General features: G+C 37.2%; 2 protein-coding genes across 2 annotated transcripts; one reads left to right on the forward strand and one right to left on the reverse strand.

Annotated features, from left to right (window-relative positions):
* The first annotated feature begins 588 nt into the window (after nucleotides 1-588).
* On the forward strand, nucleotides 589-11976 carry LOC110053794 (uncharacterized). Its single transcript, XM_089287931.1, has 18 exons — nucleotides 589-951; nucleotides 1574-1752; nucleotides 2435-2505; nucleotides 3011-3174; nucleotides 3778-3896; nucleotides 4571-4680; nucleotides 5109-5211; nucleotides 5788-5874; nucleotides 6092-6182; nucleotides 6451-6502; nucleotides 6940-7049; nucleotides 7662-7743; nucleotides 7870-7957; nucleotides 8302-8402; nucleotides 8625-8766; nucleotides 9021-9104; nucleotides 9702-9811; nucleotides 10405-11976. Exons 1-18 carry the CDS (start codon nucleotides 624-626, stop codon nucleotides 10445-10447), a joined length of 2064 nt encoding a protein of 687 aa, XP_089144057.1. The 5' UTR covers nucleotides 589-623; the 3' UTR covers nucleotides 10448-11976.
* LOC110053795 (leishmanolysin-like peptidase) lies at nucleotides 11912-15435 on the reverse strand. The gene is made up of 2 exons (XM_089287932.1): nucleotides 14536-15435; nucleotides 11912-13824 (listed from the first exon to the last, which is right to left on the reverse strand). The coding sequence occupies exons 1-2, from the start codon at nucleotides 15394-15396 to the stop codon at nucleotides 12682-12684; spliced, it is 2004 nt and encodes a 667-aa protein (XP_089144058.1). The 5' UTR covers nucleotides 15397-15435; the 3' UTR covers nucleotides 11912-12681.
* Nucleotides 15436-15939: the final 504 nt, after the last annotated feature.

Below are 15939 nucleotides of genomic sequence, written 5' to 3' on the forward strand. Positions count from 1 at the left end.
ATTATTTCTACAGTTACCACTTTTCCGTTAAAATATGCCCTATTATAGACCAGTACTGTCTGATTTCTACGCCCTAGCCCAGACTAAACTGCCTGAACACCATACCCTTCACAGCGGCGCATACCCATACATACAGGGGCCCTGTCTTCTCCGTGCAGTCCTGATATTCTGCGATATCAAGTCACAAATCTCCGGCCCTGATATTGCCTGGTATTGGGCCTAATTTATGTACGTTAAATATCTATAATCATACATTTCTGATGCTCCTCGGTGGCATAATAAAGGGAAGATAACCCCCCATATCTCCCTCTTCCAATCTCTTTCCGTCCCCCGTCAAGTTCGAAGTCATACAAAACTGGCACAACGTACTTAAAAGAATACTTCGCAAGAGTGTGGAAAAGCTTGATAAAATAACGAAGCTTGATGTACGCCTGTTTATTACAATACACTGTAAGATTTAGCTACGAGATGGCGGCTGTTTTCGGTGAGATACTAACAACAACAACAACAGCATCTTTTATTTAAACACGGAGTTCCAAAATATATTTTCCCCACCCTACCGGGCCATAGTAGAAAGATAAGCAAGTTCTACCCACAATCCTTTTCATCATACTCAAAGAAAGATGGCGGACAAAACTATAGATGACATCTTGGCAGTTCTTTGTAGTCACGTCAAGCTTGAAAGAGACAGGGGCCTTCAAACTTTAGAGGAGAGGTTGAAAGACTCTTCAAACTTCACTTCAGATCTTAAAAAAGTTGAGGATTTGCAAAACTCTTTAACTGAATTTGTTACATCGACTGATCGAGGTTGGGAGACAAAGCAAGGAGGGCTGCTTGGATCAAAGGCTTTAATTTTGAACAACCTTGGTTCTGAGGATTTCAGCGAGAACCTTAGAAAACAGGCACTGCAATTAATGCACGATGACGAAGCCAGAGTCAGGATTGCTTCAGGTAAAACGAACTTCACAATTCAGATTTTATAAACGCGGATCAATATAAAAAAAATTTTGCTGACTGAGCTTAATCTGTCAAAAATTCCTGAACGACTAAACCCTGGTCACTAAACTGTAAACCAAAGTTAAAATTATATACTGTGTACTCAAAATCCTGGCCGACGCCATTTTATAGGAATTGATGTTTGTGTAACTGGTTTACTTAATATTTATTTTGAAGAGGTTGGGGGGGATACAGTATTAGAGGCCTTTAGGGATGGACCATGAATTTTTTGAGGGGTTGTTTGGCATGAAATTCATGTCTGGGCCATGAATTTTTTTTTCTCACCTTTAGGTTGTGCATGATTTTAGCAATAGCTCGTGCAAGATTTTTTTTTAGTCAAACACAGGACCTGGTTAGTAGAAAGCACTTGCCTGACCTTTTTCCCCATTGGAAATTACCCAACTCACCACCCCCCTGAAAAAATAATGCTCCATCCCTTAGATAGCAGTTTGAGTACAGTTTTGAGTATGAATTTTGAATTCTAATCCAGTTATGTTTCCTTGGCCCTAACTCAGTTCCTCCCTCCTGTAATAAAAGTGTCAACCCTTATTAAGTGATTTTCTGTTTGATTTAAAAGGGGAGGTGCTTGGAGCTCTTTGTGCAGCAAAAGGACCAGCAGTGTTTATAGCTTGTCGTGATGAGATTTTAAAAAATGTCAGTGAAAATCTGGAGAGGAAACTGCCTGATCCTTGTGAGGTAGCTGAGGGACTTGTTTATAAACTGACTGGTGCTGAAAAGGACACAGAACAAGATACTGTAAGTATTTTAGCTTGAGTTAACAGTGTCAGGAACAAAGAGTTGGTCATCTTCTTTAGCCTGCAGGAAGCTCTGTTTTCAGCCTATTAAAGCCTATTGATGCCTTGGCAATAGACTGTTTTTGTAGTTTAACATGATGTGTTGGGAAAGCATAGTTTTTCATAAAAAATGGGTTGCTAGTCTATTGCATGTTGTTACTTGGCACTTTGTAGGATTGTCATCAACATCCTTAACAGCTTCTTCTTCTTCCATGTATAACCCAGGATAAGAATGTAATATGTAAAAAGTAGGCGTAGGGATTGCATGTACAATTTTTTCAATTTTTGTAACGCTAGTCTTTTCCCACTGTGTAAAAACTGGTCAGATAGTTTTCCCTGAAAAACTGGCTCCAAGTAAAGTAAATTTTTTATCGCCAGTCTGCCAGATTTCACCAAATTTGTCTAAGGATATGCAAGGAAATTCACTCTCAGTCTTGCTTTTTGTGGTCATGTTGACATCATGAAATGCTGGGAAACCTTGATGGTTCCTTTGAGTGCAAGCATATTTACAGCTGATAAAGTTTTGTCCTCAGCTAATGTGCTGTTGTAAACTTTAAGGCAGCATCTTGCAATGATCCCTACCACGTGGCCTGGTGCTATGTTTTTTTTCTTTTTTTTGTAAAATTTTTCTTGCAACTTCCTAGCACAAGAAAGCAGATGCAGCTCAGATATTCCATGACACAGCAGGCTGGAAACATCTAGAGACGAGTATGAGGTTTGTCTAAAGCTCTTTATAAAGTTGATAAAGAAACACCAAGGATTTTCTTGTTCCTGGAAAGTTATAGAAATGTACTCAACTGCAAGGTTTGTGGAGTTGTAAGAAATGCTGTGGTGACACAATCCCCTAAGGCGAGTGTTTCCACTGTTTTTTTTTTCAGTTGAGTCTCTCCAAACGTAAGCACGTCTGGAGTTTCATAGTTTCTGTATAGAGGCACAGAAACAGCTTGCATAATCAACATACACATTCAGGGGTTTCATTAATGTTTTCAACAGGAGGGCAAAACTTTTTTGATTGAACATCTTTATGAGAAAAACGTTTCCGTAGATGTTCAATCCAGACGGTCAATTTGCTTGGTGCCCAGATCTTAATGAAAGCCCTGCACATTCTCATATGGTGTTTTCTTAAATTCCATTCGTGACGACTTATTATAGATTAGTTATGTGTACAGTGTATGTCAAGGAAAAAAAAAGATTTCTAAAAGTAACATTTTATTCTTCAGATGTCTTCAGTCGGTGATCGAAGGCTGTGGCAAGGCATTTAATGAGCACATCACTCAGAATCTTCTGGATCTCATATTCCAGGCTCTGAACCACACAAACAGATTTGTGCGAGAAACCGGTTATCAACTTTGTGCTTCACTTGTTCGACTGGGAAGAAAGCAAGGTAGGATTTCAAAGTTTTGTTAAAATTTCCAAAAAATATATAAATTTTAAATTTTGTGATGTGTGGTTTTCTGCTGGCTGAGGAATGAATGAAGTGGAAAACAATTTTCTCACACACAGCTGGGAGTCTGGGTACAAGTGTATGAAGTGGTTTAGGTCACATGGCTTGTACATGGTTCAGTTTTTGTTTTGCCATCTGCCATTGCCTGACATGCCCCACCCACCCAAGTATTTTTAGAGTCTATTTAGTTGCAGTGAATCAGTTATTTTCTAGTCACTTTTTTGTGCCATTGTAAGACAGTTAATATGTTATGTTGCTACATTAATAGAGGTCAGGCTGTTTGGTTCAGCTTGGCATCGCTCCCAGCAGTATGTGAGAAGATTCCATTTACAAGACTAAAAAATTTAAAATTTAAAAAAAAAACTGAATTTTTCAACTAGTTAAGACATCTTCATTTTTTCTTCAACCTGAAGATCACTTTTATGAAGAAGATGGCATTTTAGAAGATGACTTAAAACTAGTCGCAAATGTTTAGCTGTGATGGTCAGCTTGAAGTGGCTTCTAGTGGTGTTGAACATCATTTTTCCATTGTGTTTGTTTCAGATGAAATCTCTGAAGCAGCAGAGGCAATGGTGGTAGATATTGAAGAGAATGCTATTCTTAAGCATGGAGAACAATTTGCAGATTATCTGAAAAAAGGATTGTCTGATAACTGGAGTCAAGTAAGATATATGTGGAATGACACATGACTGTTTCTAATATTTATTTGCAAAAATTCAGTTCCATAAACATATCATAAAATTTATGTCAGTAACTTAAACTTACCAATTACAGAAAGGCTCTTGTTTAATCAAGCACTTGTTACCAGAATTATGTAACAAGACATAATATTTGATCACCAGAATTTTGTTGCATTGTCTCAAATAAAAAATGTATGCTCATTAATATGTCAGAGGGCTGATAGTAAAGGAATAATTTTGTGATGTCAAAAATGAGAAGCCTGGCTGGAGGTCACTTTGGCTTCTAGACAAGTATTATTTTCCACATATAATTTTTTCTGTTGTTCTGTCAAATTATGTCTGTTAAGTCCTACACTTTGAAGTTAGCTCCCTCAAAATTGTTCATACTCTGTTCAATTCTCTGACTTCTAGCTTCAGCGTATACTAATGTAAGAGTTAGGAAATTTAGGAGTGAATGATGCAAAAATATGTACATGTATTCTCTCAGAACTCAAATCTAGTAAAAATAAATACACAGATTATTTTAGATATCATCAAAATAGATGGGCTTGATTATCATAAATAGCAATCCTTTGTGTGTGTGTTTTTTTTAAACAAATTACTTCTGTCTCAATGAAAAAAGCTCTCAACTTTACATCAAATGTTTTTTATGTTAGGTTCGCCTTGCAGCATCTGTGGCTACCAGGCAGTTTTTGCAGACTTTGCCAAACAGTGAATCAAGAGAAAGATTTTACCCTAAGGTTTTACCAGCCATGTGTCTTAACAGGTTAGATCATATTAGCTTTAGATGTTAAACGTTATTGTCATTAGATCTTGGCTGTTAATATGCTGGGTGACCTGGTGAAAAACTCCTACTATAGGATCTTTGAGGATTTTACAAGGGAAGGATCTTTCAAGGATCATTAAAAGATCTTCAAAAGATCTTACAAAATGAATATGAAATGACAGAGAGATCTTGTGAAGGCCTTTGCAAGGTTTATCAAGATCTAAGAAGTTCTTAGCAGGATCTTTGGGCAGGGGTAGGGTAAGGGACTGAGGGGGGATGGGTGATGTGCATGTTGCCTCCATAAACGGGGAAGAAACTGTGTCCATGCCAACGATAAAGCCACTTATACCAAAACTTTGTGACAATGCTAGAAATGAACTGTATTGATCTTTGAAACAACTGTTTTTGATAAATGATATTTGTTGAAGGTATTATGTGGCAGAAGGTGTAAGAATATACTCCCAACAAAGCTGGAAAATGGTTGTAGGAACTGAAGGGAAGCACATGGTGGAAAAATACATCACTGAAACAGTGAGTGCAGAGTTTTTTGCTTGGTAACAGTCATTTATGCTATATGACTTTGTTCAGGCAGCAATATCCACATACACTAGTTGAAGAACTTCATGTTTTAGTTTTGTTTCTTCCTTCACCCTCTTTGTGTTGTGTTAAATACTTTATGGTGTCTCAAGTTGTTCATGAATATCAACCTTGGAGGAGTAATTTCAGGGGAAAGTGGAGTTAACAATAATTTCGAGATGTGAGAGTTTTAGCCAGGGGATTTTTTTTACTTGGTACAGATGAAGTCTGTAATTAAAATATTTAATGTGTGAATTATGGATTGTTGTTTAGCATAGGGGTAGGAAGAGTTGTTAATATATAATTTACTTGAATGTATATTTTGCGGTATATGTTCCATTTCAATTTTCAAAAGACAATGATAATAATTTACTAGTTGTATGTTTACTTGAGAGCAAAATTAAATGAGCCTCACTTAACAAAAGTGTGTTTGCTTCCCTGCTCAATAAGCACAACAGTTTGACAATCTGATCAGTTAAGACAATTTCTTGTATTCATGATGTGGATGTCTATTCTGCTTGCTAAATACAGGTGGAATTTTATATAAGTCAGACCAAGGCAGATAACCATGCCGTCAGAGAGGCTGCTTGTGCCTGCATAGCTGAACTAGGAACTAAGGTTAGGTAACTATTATCATCAGTGATTTTATATTGAAGGACATCTGGTCTCAAAAATGCTTTGTTATTATCCACAACAACTATATGGTTCATTTTTTGAAACTTACTAGTATGTTGAGAAGGGTTAGCAAGATCATATAGATTTCACCAACTGTCCAATATAATTTACATCAAGAATATATACCAATATAATTGTGTTTTTCATTTGATTGTTTTAGGTGAACCCTGATAGTTTACGGCCACATGTTTCAGATCTTCTACAAGCTTTGGTGTGTTGTTTCAAAGATGACAGCTGGCCTGTTAGGGATGGTATGTCTGACAGTAATGTTCCTTAAATTCTTTTTAATTAGATGTTTCAAGCATATATTTTAATATTTTCTCTTGCATTTTTCACACATTTTCCATTGCTTTTTGGAGAATATTGTTTTTAGCAAACCTCTTTGCACTTAAAAGTTATTATGAAATACTTCATTAGGTCATAATTTGTTAAAAATTCGTTTTGATTAACAGAAGTTAGATATAAAAGAACAGCCATTGCTGGAGAATTTAGAGATTAATATAGTTCTGTTATTTCTAGCTGCTTGTGTAGCTTGTGGGAATTTTGTTCTCTGTTTTCCTCAAGAGTGCAGGTAAGTTGAAGTAATAAAATAAGTAAATGTTAATTGCATTTTCAATTTGACAAGCACTTTGAATTGTAAAGTTAACATAAAATTTTGTGATTATGCATATGCACCTGGTGGTTTCAAGCAGTACCTTGAGATGATGGACTATTTTTCAACTGCAATACATTTTTCAAACGGAAAGGAATTACAGTGGAACCCCCATTAAGGCAGTCACCAATAGGCCACAAAAACCTAGTCGGGGTGGCTATATTAAAAAGGGTTGTTTGAAAAAGAAAATGACTGCCCAAGCTTTTGTTCGGACCAGAACAAAATGGCTGCAATAACGAGGTGGCTACAATAACAAGGTGGTTGTAATGACGAGGTGGCTGTGAGGTGGGGTTCCACTGTTACACTTTTTTCTTAGGTAGATCAATCTTGTGACTTATGTCATATCTTGTTTTTAGTTCCAGCATGGATGAACTTTACTCATTATTTTTTGAGAATCTGTCAGACAGCATCCCGTCAGTCAGACAAGGGGCTGCCATGTCACTGGCAAATGTTATTAAAGCTTACGGTAGGTACAGAGTGTAGAAGATTCTGAAGTAAGAATCTTTAACATAAAACGATTATTATTATTGGGCACATTTTCCCAGCACTTAAAAATAAGTAGAGTTGATTTTCTAATTTCCAGCCTCTTTATAATATCTCTGTATTACAGTCAAACCAAGTGAAGGGTACCTCTCAAGATTACATTTATGAATTGATTATTTGAATATTGAACCAGCTAGTTGTTTCAAGAATGCAATAATGAATTGATTATTTGAATATTGAACTTGCTAGTCATTTCAAAAATCAATATAAAATTGATTATTTTTTTTAACATTAAACACATTAGCCATATTCTTGGAATGACAAGTGGGTTCAATTTTCCAAAAAATCAATTCATTATTGCATTCTTGAAACAACTAGTGGGTTCAATATTCAAATAATCAATTCATTAATGTAAACTTGAAGGGTATGCTTCACTTGGTTTGACTGTAAAGAGTGTATGCAATACAGTGCACCCTTTCACCAATAATTCATTTACATAAACATACAGATGAAATAGCTCATGTATGCTGCAATCACCGTGTGTATAATTATATGGTGTTTGTTTGATCTAAGTTCTTACTGGTTTTATTTTCAGGTGAGAGTGCCCTAGGTACTGTGATAAAGAAAGTAACAGAAGGTCTACAAGGAGTCGAGAAACAGGAAGCTACTACAGAAAAGTAAGTTTTGTTAGAAATTATCATCGGCCAAATAATTATTAAATAAATGTTATTTCTTTGTATCTGACATCCATTATGAGTAAAGGCTGATAAGCTCACCACATTTTTTTGTGATTTATTTTTCAGGTATGCAGGAATTGAAAAGGGTCCTGCTACATTTGGTGTGATCAAAAGATTACGAGACAATGACATGGAACTGCATACAAATAGACAGGTATCATGTAATTTAGGGCTGATATTTTGTGTCCCAACACATTATATCTTATTGATAATTTTAGGACCTCACAGTATTTTAACAAACCTGGAAGGCAGCCCAAATGCAACTGAAAAGAACAAATTTAGGGCAAATCTACATACAAGTTAATATCCAAAATTTTTTTATCTTAGTTTATTTTCCGTTATTTGCTTTGACACAGTCAGATGAATAAGACAAATGTCAACCCAAAATCTATCTGGTTTGCAGACCATGTACATTATTTGCTGTTGTATAAAACTGTACTGCACACTGAGAAATGTAGTTACACTGTATGTAGGAATATCTCGTTTTGATTTCTTCAGATGTACTCCTGTGGATCTCTAGCTCCTAAGATGAGAAGAGGAGGTGGCTGTGCTGATCATTTGTTTAGAAGACCTGCTGAGCCATGGGAAAAGGCTGATGGGTGAGTTATTTCACATGAGATGACTGAAAATTGGATCTGTTTATCACAGATTACTGCTAGTCAAAATAGAGAAGCCATATGATAGTAGTTAGCCTGACCACATTCACTATTAGCAAAATTGTGTCATGAAAGAGACATCAAAGTGATCAATGTACACGAGCGTAGGACTACGTTTGAACGGGCAGTGTAGAGTAGACATTTGTTCAATTTTCCATTCTTCAGGTGTGTGGACTTGGTTGCAGAACTGTCGCAGAACCCCAAGGCTCAAAAAGAAGTGATTAGTTTAATTCCACTTGTAGCACAGGCTGCCCATTTCAAACATTACACACAACATCTGCATCTGCTGGAAACTGTGTGTACACAGGTAACCAACTTCACAGTAACAATGTGTCATTACTGTGTACTTACATGTAAGTTTAGAGGTAATAGTACGAGGGAACAATAGAGAATTTTCTTGGAAACTTTTGGAAAACTGATTGCTGAGGAGAGGTGGTCACAACCGGAGGTTCGACTGTAACTTTATTTTATGATAAATGATAAACATTCGAAATACGCTAAATAAAGTGTACTGATGCTTCAAAATGTCTGACTGTTTGCTGTGTTTATTTTGTTGCATAGTTACCAGTTGTAGCCAAAGGGATTGGAAAGAATCAATTTAAAAGACACTTTGAGCTATTTATTGACATAATATTCTACAGCCTGGTAAGTGTAACTCATCGTGTTAGCTTGTTAAACCGTTTGTTATAGAAGATTCTCCAGCAAAGTAGGAATTCTCTCTATTGCCATTCATGAAACAGGTATCATATAGAGGTAATTGTTTTATCTATAAGTTAAAAACCTACAGGGATATTTATTGGTGCTATTAATAATAAATTAAATAAAATTACAGTTGAACCCCAGTATCTCTAACTCTCAAGGGAAGTGGACAATGGTTTCAGATGGTAATAGCTGAAAAAGCATATCCAAGGGAGATTGAGTTGAGTGTGATATACATGTAGCAAGGTCCATCTCCCTACAATGGCCAACCTATTGGGACAGAATCAGCTGTCAGACTATTGTAGAGAGATGGCTGTTAAGGGGAGGTCTTGATTAGAGTGAAAAGAATGGATTGGCAAATGGCTGCAATGAAGACTACCAGCCATCATAGATATATGGCTGCCATATAGAGACGATTAGTAGAGGTTCTGTTGTATGCAGAAATCTTCACATGGTTGTACATGTATTATTGTCTTCAATGAGATGTTTGTATTCTTTATTGCCCAGCTCACTGTGTCATTGATATCAACATTATTTTTACAGAAAAGCGATAATGCCCTCACATCAACAGCTGCTTCTGAGTGTCTTTCTCAGTTTAGCACACTGCTGGGACCATCAATATTGAGAGGACGAATAGAAATGTATAACCCAAGGTAAACAATTTTCATCACATCATGCATGTGTGTCTGATTGTTACTCATTTTGCATAAGGCAATGCATTTGTACTGTAAACTAGGTTATGACATGCAGCTACATCCTGTCAGCACTATTTTAGCAAAAGAATAGAAAATGCCTCATTTTTTACAAAGCCTGATGGAAGCAATTTGAGAATGTTTTGCAGACTCATCCTCTGTGGCTTGGGTATACATAAACTTTGATTTCTCCCAAGCTGTTTCTTGTGTTTGCAACAGGCTATGTTTAGATCTGCATCACCTTTTTGTTAACTCTCTTCTCCATTATATATATGAAAGTAAGATTTTAATATTAATGAGAGATTGAATCAAGAGAGATCTTATTTCAACATGGCTTCATTTACATTGGGTAATATGGTGTCTTGAAAAGAGAGAGTAAAACTTTTAGTAAAACTTTTAAGTGGAGTTCGGTAAAGTCCTTCTAGAGGATGTCACTTTAAAGATGTCACCATATACTTTTTCCTTCTATTCTGTTCCATATGAGAGGTTTGACTGTACTTCCCAAATCCAATACTACGATATTTAAGTGATTTCTCTCTTTCTTTCTCTTTCAGTTATCTCGATCTTTTACCTCAGAGTTCTCTGGGTCCTCAGTAATTATCATGGCCATGATGACATGAACAGCGAATCTTATGACAAGACTTTTTTTTTCAGTTCATTGTAAATAAAATTCAGAATCTTTAGATGTCACGTTAAAAAAGAATTACGAACATCATTTAATATCACTACTTATGTTTTATTCTTGTTACTCACAAGGAACTGATTAATGCAATTTTTTAAAGAATTGATCATTCAAATTACATAATAAATGAATTTGACATATTTTCCTTCAAGATAATGTATTACCATGCTCAGCCCATACATGATTGACCATAAAAACCTTTTGTCAAAAGTTTAAATCACTGCATGATGTACCTTCAGGTTGTTACAACTATTAAAACTGCATTCAGGAAGAGTTTTGGGGGCAAATGGGGAAAAAAAAGAACTCCGATCACAGGTTACAACCATCACTAATGAGGATATGTGTCACATGAGATATTTTTATTAATCAAAGTTAAGACCTCTTGCATAATAGAAAGATCCAGTGATTTACATATTGCAAAACATCCCAGTCTTTTTAGAGCCTGAAACAAAAAAAAATATTCAAGTGGACATCTGTTTCATTGTATTTTCACATCAGTGTGTTTAGACTGGGCCTACACACTCAGCGATGGGAATTTCTTCTACCCATTTAATGTATTATATTTCTATAACTTCTTTTGTCTCTGTTACGGAATTGGTAAGGCATAGCAAAGGTAGCAAAAGTCCAAATGAAACCTGTCCACCTAGCCTTGCAGAGTGGGACATGGGAGGGGGGGGGGGGGGGAGTTGACAGCGCAATACCACAAACAGTTGGGCAAATACCGTAATATGGCAATAAAATCGCCAAATACCACAATACTTCAATACCGAGTCAAAACTCAATGTCACACCGAAACCACTAATCTGTATGTTACGTTCAGAGCAAATATAGCAATTAAGAATTTGTTAATGAACATTGTCAGGTAATTTTTTATTTACTTAAATATGTAATCAAAATAAGTAACATCCATTGGCATGTTGGCCAGCTAAGACCGTAATTAACAAAAAATAAGTAACCCTTTTCTGATTGTGACACAAGAAATTTCAGTTTTCTGTCACCACGAGAGCTAAGTTTCAGTGGGAATGTCCAATTGGAAACTGGGACAGGCTCAGAAAATGTTGGAGGACTTGTAGGATAATTTCTAATACTGTCCAAAATGCTAAAAAAACGCATTCTGCAGGTTTGGAGAATACTGCAATACCGCATTTCTGGATTAAAATTACCGAAATACCACAAGAAAAATTCTCCAATACCCCAAAACCCAATGACCCCCTCCTTGGAAATTTTTATTTGTTTTATGTTTAAGAAGCCATAAAAAGACAATGTGACTTACATGTAGTTGTTTGCTGGCAGTGCAAGGATATTGTAGGGAGAAATCAGATGTTTCTCGCTCACTCATTGGAAGTAAACTGTTCCAATACAATCAAAGGGCAAGTAAATTAAGTAAAGCCATTTATTTCATTCATTGTTAAAATAAAACTTAAATAAAGTGTTCTAAAAAAAAGCATTATTCAGCAGTTTTGGTTTGGTTTTGGTCCTTTTTACAGACAGTTTATTTACATTTGTTTTTTCATTGAAGCTGATGCAAAGCAATTTACAGTCGCACAGCTGAAAATGCAGACATGTTAAGACTCTGCAAAACACTTCACAATTATAGGCCATTTCTGAGTTACCTTTAAAAATGAGATCAATTGCCTAATGTCCTCCTTGTACTCCCACACGGCAAACACGTAAACCAGCTTTTTTTTTTTAATCTCAGTCTTGTAACATAACTGATGTTTCTACCTTGTGCCTCTGTTTCAAAACAATTTTGGGGCAAAACCTTTCATATGAAAACAAGTTTGATTTGCATGAAAATGAACCTGTAGGCAAAACACATTTTCATATGAACGTTTTTGCACACGCACAGAGACTTGTTTTGAGACAGAGGTAAAAGGCAACTCAGAAATGGCGTACTGTCAAAATTAGATCATTTTTTTTAATAATGGTCATGCTAGAAAACAATGAACTGTGAGTAGAGCTGTTCTGTTTTCCCTTGTTAAATACATATTTTGTAGCCAGGGTAGTACTTGACTCTAAAATATTACATAAAACAATTTTGAGCCATGTTTTGAAACCTCTTTTCAGATGAGTATAAAATATTAAATACAGACATATAAAAAAAGTTCAGAGTAGATACTGTAAATTTGTAGCTTGGATAAAACACCCATTAAAATTGCAGCCTGAAGTAAGCATTGTAAACCAATATTAGAAGCATTTCAAGACCCAAAACCTGTTGGAACAGTATAGAACATTGAGAGCAGGCTGCGGGAGAAAGTTTAGGTACTGGTTGAGAATTTTGGGGGGCAGGTTTTACTTCCGTGGGACAAATAAATATGTCATCATGACACACCTCTTGACAAGAAGGACATATTAACTCTCCATGATATTCCCAGTCATTATCTTGTACAGAAATATTGATATGCTGCCCTTTGTAAAAACACTTGAATTTATAGCCTACAATTTCAATCTTTAGTGAGTCCGGCTCACATAAATATTTGTAACAACCACTTCCCCAGTTTGTTGCTGTCCAGCGCACACCACAATTCTGCCTAGTCCACTTTCCCAATTGTTCAAAACATCGTGAGTTAGTCCCATACGATTCCAAAGCATAGTTTTTGTCTTGCTCCAGATTGTTGTGATACGAGATGCAAGAAGAAGTTCTAACATCTTTGCCTTGTTTAGTCCACGTGAAAGCTTGATAATATGGACAGTAATCTGCCAAAGCTACGGATCCACCATAATTCTCTTCTGATCCAGCGACTCCTGGAATAGAACTGGCGACAAAATTTTGAAAATCACCAGGCAGCTGTTGTTCATACTCGACTAAGTTGCAGCTTGCAACAGATGTCTTGTCAACTGTACAACTAGTCTTGGAATTACTGTTTTTCTTGACGTTATTGCAGAATGGAGCCACGGTTTTTCCTGCATCTTTTTGTGCCTTCATCCAAGCTCCACAGCTGTTTTTAGCAAACATACACCCCAAGTTTTTCCCCCACTGCAATGGCTCTGCCATATTATAGTCTACTTTGTACCAGCCTGTGTCTTCCATCAGTGCTAACGTCAGCCTAGAGAATGCAGAGTTTTGAGTGAAGACGCCAGTCATTCCTTCATTTCCGAACAGGCGTTTTTCCCAGTGTGCCAATGCAGTCCCTTCACCGCCCTGATTTTCAAGTTCAGCTCCTTCTAATGTTGAGCAGTTAAAATGTTTCCTTGCTTCTTCCTTGACTCTTGGTGTGACCATTATGTGAACATTGTGGCGCACAGCACCAGTCCGTGTTAACCAGTCAGTCCTAGTCACTTCCTTTGCAGTCTAGCAAGAAAAATGAAAGATATACCGGTATGACAAACAAATAATGGTGATAGAAAAAGAATGATCACATTCAAGCCTAGTCACTTCTAGCCCAACACAAGTCCTTGCTACAGTGGAACCTTGATTTAATGAACCTCTATTTAACGAAGTCCTTGGTATAACGAATGGTATTCTTTGCCCCAGTAATAGTAAAATATATATGTAACAGAACCATGACATAAAAAAACCTTGTTATAGCGAACATATTCTGCCAGACCCTTGGCCCTTCATTAAATCGAGGTTCCACTGTATAATCAAACCCCTACAACACACTGATAAACCAGCCCTAGTTATGGAACACATGATAGCAGGTGCTAAGAGTCAGGCAGTGTGAGGAGAAAATGGGAGAACCTGCTTAGAAGCCTTGCAAAATGGTATATTTCATGCAGTAAACAACTACTGAAGCACCCAGTTGCAATTTTTAACCCACCAGTGCAGCAAACATTGTAACTAACCTTCCAACCGCTGCTTAGCGTTCTATATTTTGGGTGCAGGACCGATGTATACGGAAGAATAGCAGCGCCTGTAAGCTTGTCATCATGGTATAGCAGCTGTTATTGTTTTAGGGTTAGGGACATTGTTTGCTACCTCACCCAGTGTATATGTACAGTATGTGAGTCCAATAAGACAGATCCCTACACTAGTGTGTTAGAGACATGCATAATGGATTACCTCTTTGCTCCATTTATAGTGTTTTAGAACACGTTCATCTGTTGTTGGTAGTCCATTACTCGATCGTGGAGTCAGCGGATCTCCATTCTGACTCCGGTAAAAGGCATACAGTGATGGTGCGAACCCAAGAGCGTGAAATATTTCATGTTTTATCGTGGCAAGTACCTCACTGTAGCTAGTTCTAAGCTCATCTGCGGTGACCTTTCCTGGGCATATGTTGATAAATCCCACAACTGGTCGATCTAAGGCGCTTTCTTGTTGGCAAGCAGAACCATAAGCTAGTGTTGTTATGCTGTTGCAATTACTATCGGCAACTGCTGTCACGTAAAGTATAAAATCCGTGTCGTTGTGCCCTTCACCGGCAGTAAAACCTGGACGTGTGTCGTTCTGACAATTTTGGCCATTTTGATCACATATTCTACACTGATCTAAATCGTGTTCTGGAATATCAATCGGCCCACATAAGGTTCTAGAAGAGTTGCACGCCTCATGGCAAAATCGAACGTTACCAGGACGTTTTCCGTCGGCGCTTCTCGTGAAGAAAGATTTGTTAGAACAACTTCTTTGAAGAAGAATCTTGGATGTTGTCTTTCGGACTTTCAAAGTTTTTCTGAAGTACTCTTGTGCTTCACGTAAAATATTCTTAACGATCGTCGGATTTTCTAACTTGTTGATGTCGAGAAAATCCAGTGAAATCCGCAATGGCTGGTCAATACTGCGTCTTTTTATTACGTGGGATGGCTCGAGTACAATGTGACGGATCATTTCGTCGTGTTCACGGATCGGTTCATCCGCTAGGGAGCAAAAGGTGGCTAAACTAAAAAGGATCGTATATTGAAAGAGCACACCTTCGGCGGCCATGTTGTTACCCTACGCTACGCAAGGGATCTGGAAACGACATTGTTGATTGGCTGGTTTGAAGGGAGTGGCGCGACGGGAGCCCGTTTCCTGAATCAGGTTTGCAGCATGTACAGTTTAAAGTCCTATTGCGTTGATGTCATCCAAAACGGGAACGGCCTTGAATGGTTTCGTGGTTTTGAACAGTGAAGAACGGTGTCCATCAAAAGCGTTTTTTAAAAATTGAATTTAGTTGTTAATTAAATGCTTTTCAGAAGAAATAGCAATATGCTATCGTATTGACTTCCCCTTCCCCGTGTCCTTACCTACCCTGGAAATCCCCCGGAAGGGAAAAAAATGTCACTTGTGTAACCCGCGGTTTATTTTCGCGCCCTTTTCTTCTGCTTGTGAGTCGCTGACCAATCAGACGCTTTGTAGCTTATGACGTTGATCGAGGGAAAAAAATTATTTCTTTTCTGTGCTTTTCTTACGTAAAAGTATTGCTAAAAAAAGCTAAAAAAGTTTGACATTGCTGTGTTGGGAGTCCTGAAAATCGACAAGAAGAAA

This window comes from Orbicella faveolata, unplaced genomic scaffold (genome assembly GCF_042242905.1).
Source record: "Orbicella faveolata isolate gen_17 unplaced genomic scaffold, um_ofav_v1 contig_15, whole genome shotgun sequence".
In the NCBI taxonomy this organism is placed as follows: Eukaryota; Metazoa; Cnidaria; class Anthozoa; order Scleractinia; family Merulinidae; genus Orbicella; species Orbicella faveolata.

What these genes read in the sequence shown, in the direction of transcription:
- LOC110053794 (XM_089287931.1), top strand. Translation starts at nt 624, where the DNA reads ATGGCGGACAAAACTATAGATGACATCTTGGCAGTTCTTTGTAGTCAC. An exon ending in AAAAATACATCACTGAAACA is followed by an intron (nt 5,212 to 5,787) that starts GTGAGTGCAGAG and finishes TGCTAAATACAG; the next exon opens with GTGGAATTTTATATAAGTCA. An exon ending in ACATAATATTCTACAGCCTG is followed by an intron (nt 9,105 to 9,701) that starts GTAAGTGTAACT and finishes TTATTTTTACAG; the next exon opens with AAAAGCGATAATGCCCTCAC.
- LOC110053795 (XM_089287932.1), bottom strand. Translation starts at nt 15,396, where the DNA reads ATGGCCGCCGAAGGTGTGCTCTTTCAATATACGATCCTTTTTAGTTTA. An exon ending in ACTATAAATGGAGCAAAGAG is followed by an intron (nt 13,825 to 14,535) that starts GTAATCCATTAT and finishes TTTTCTTGCTAG; the next exon opens with ACTGCAAAGGAAGTGACTAG.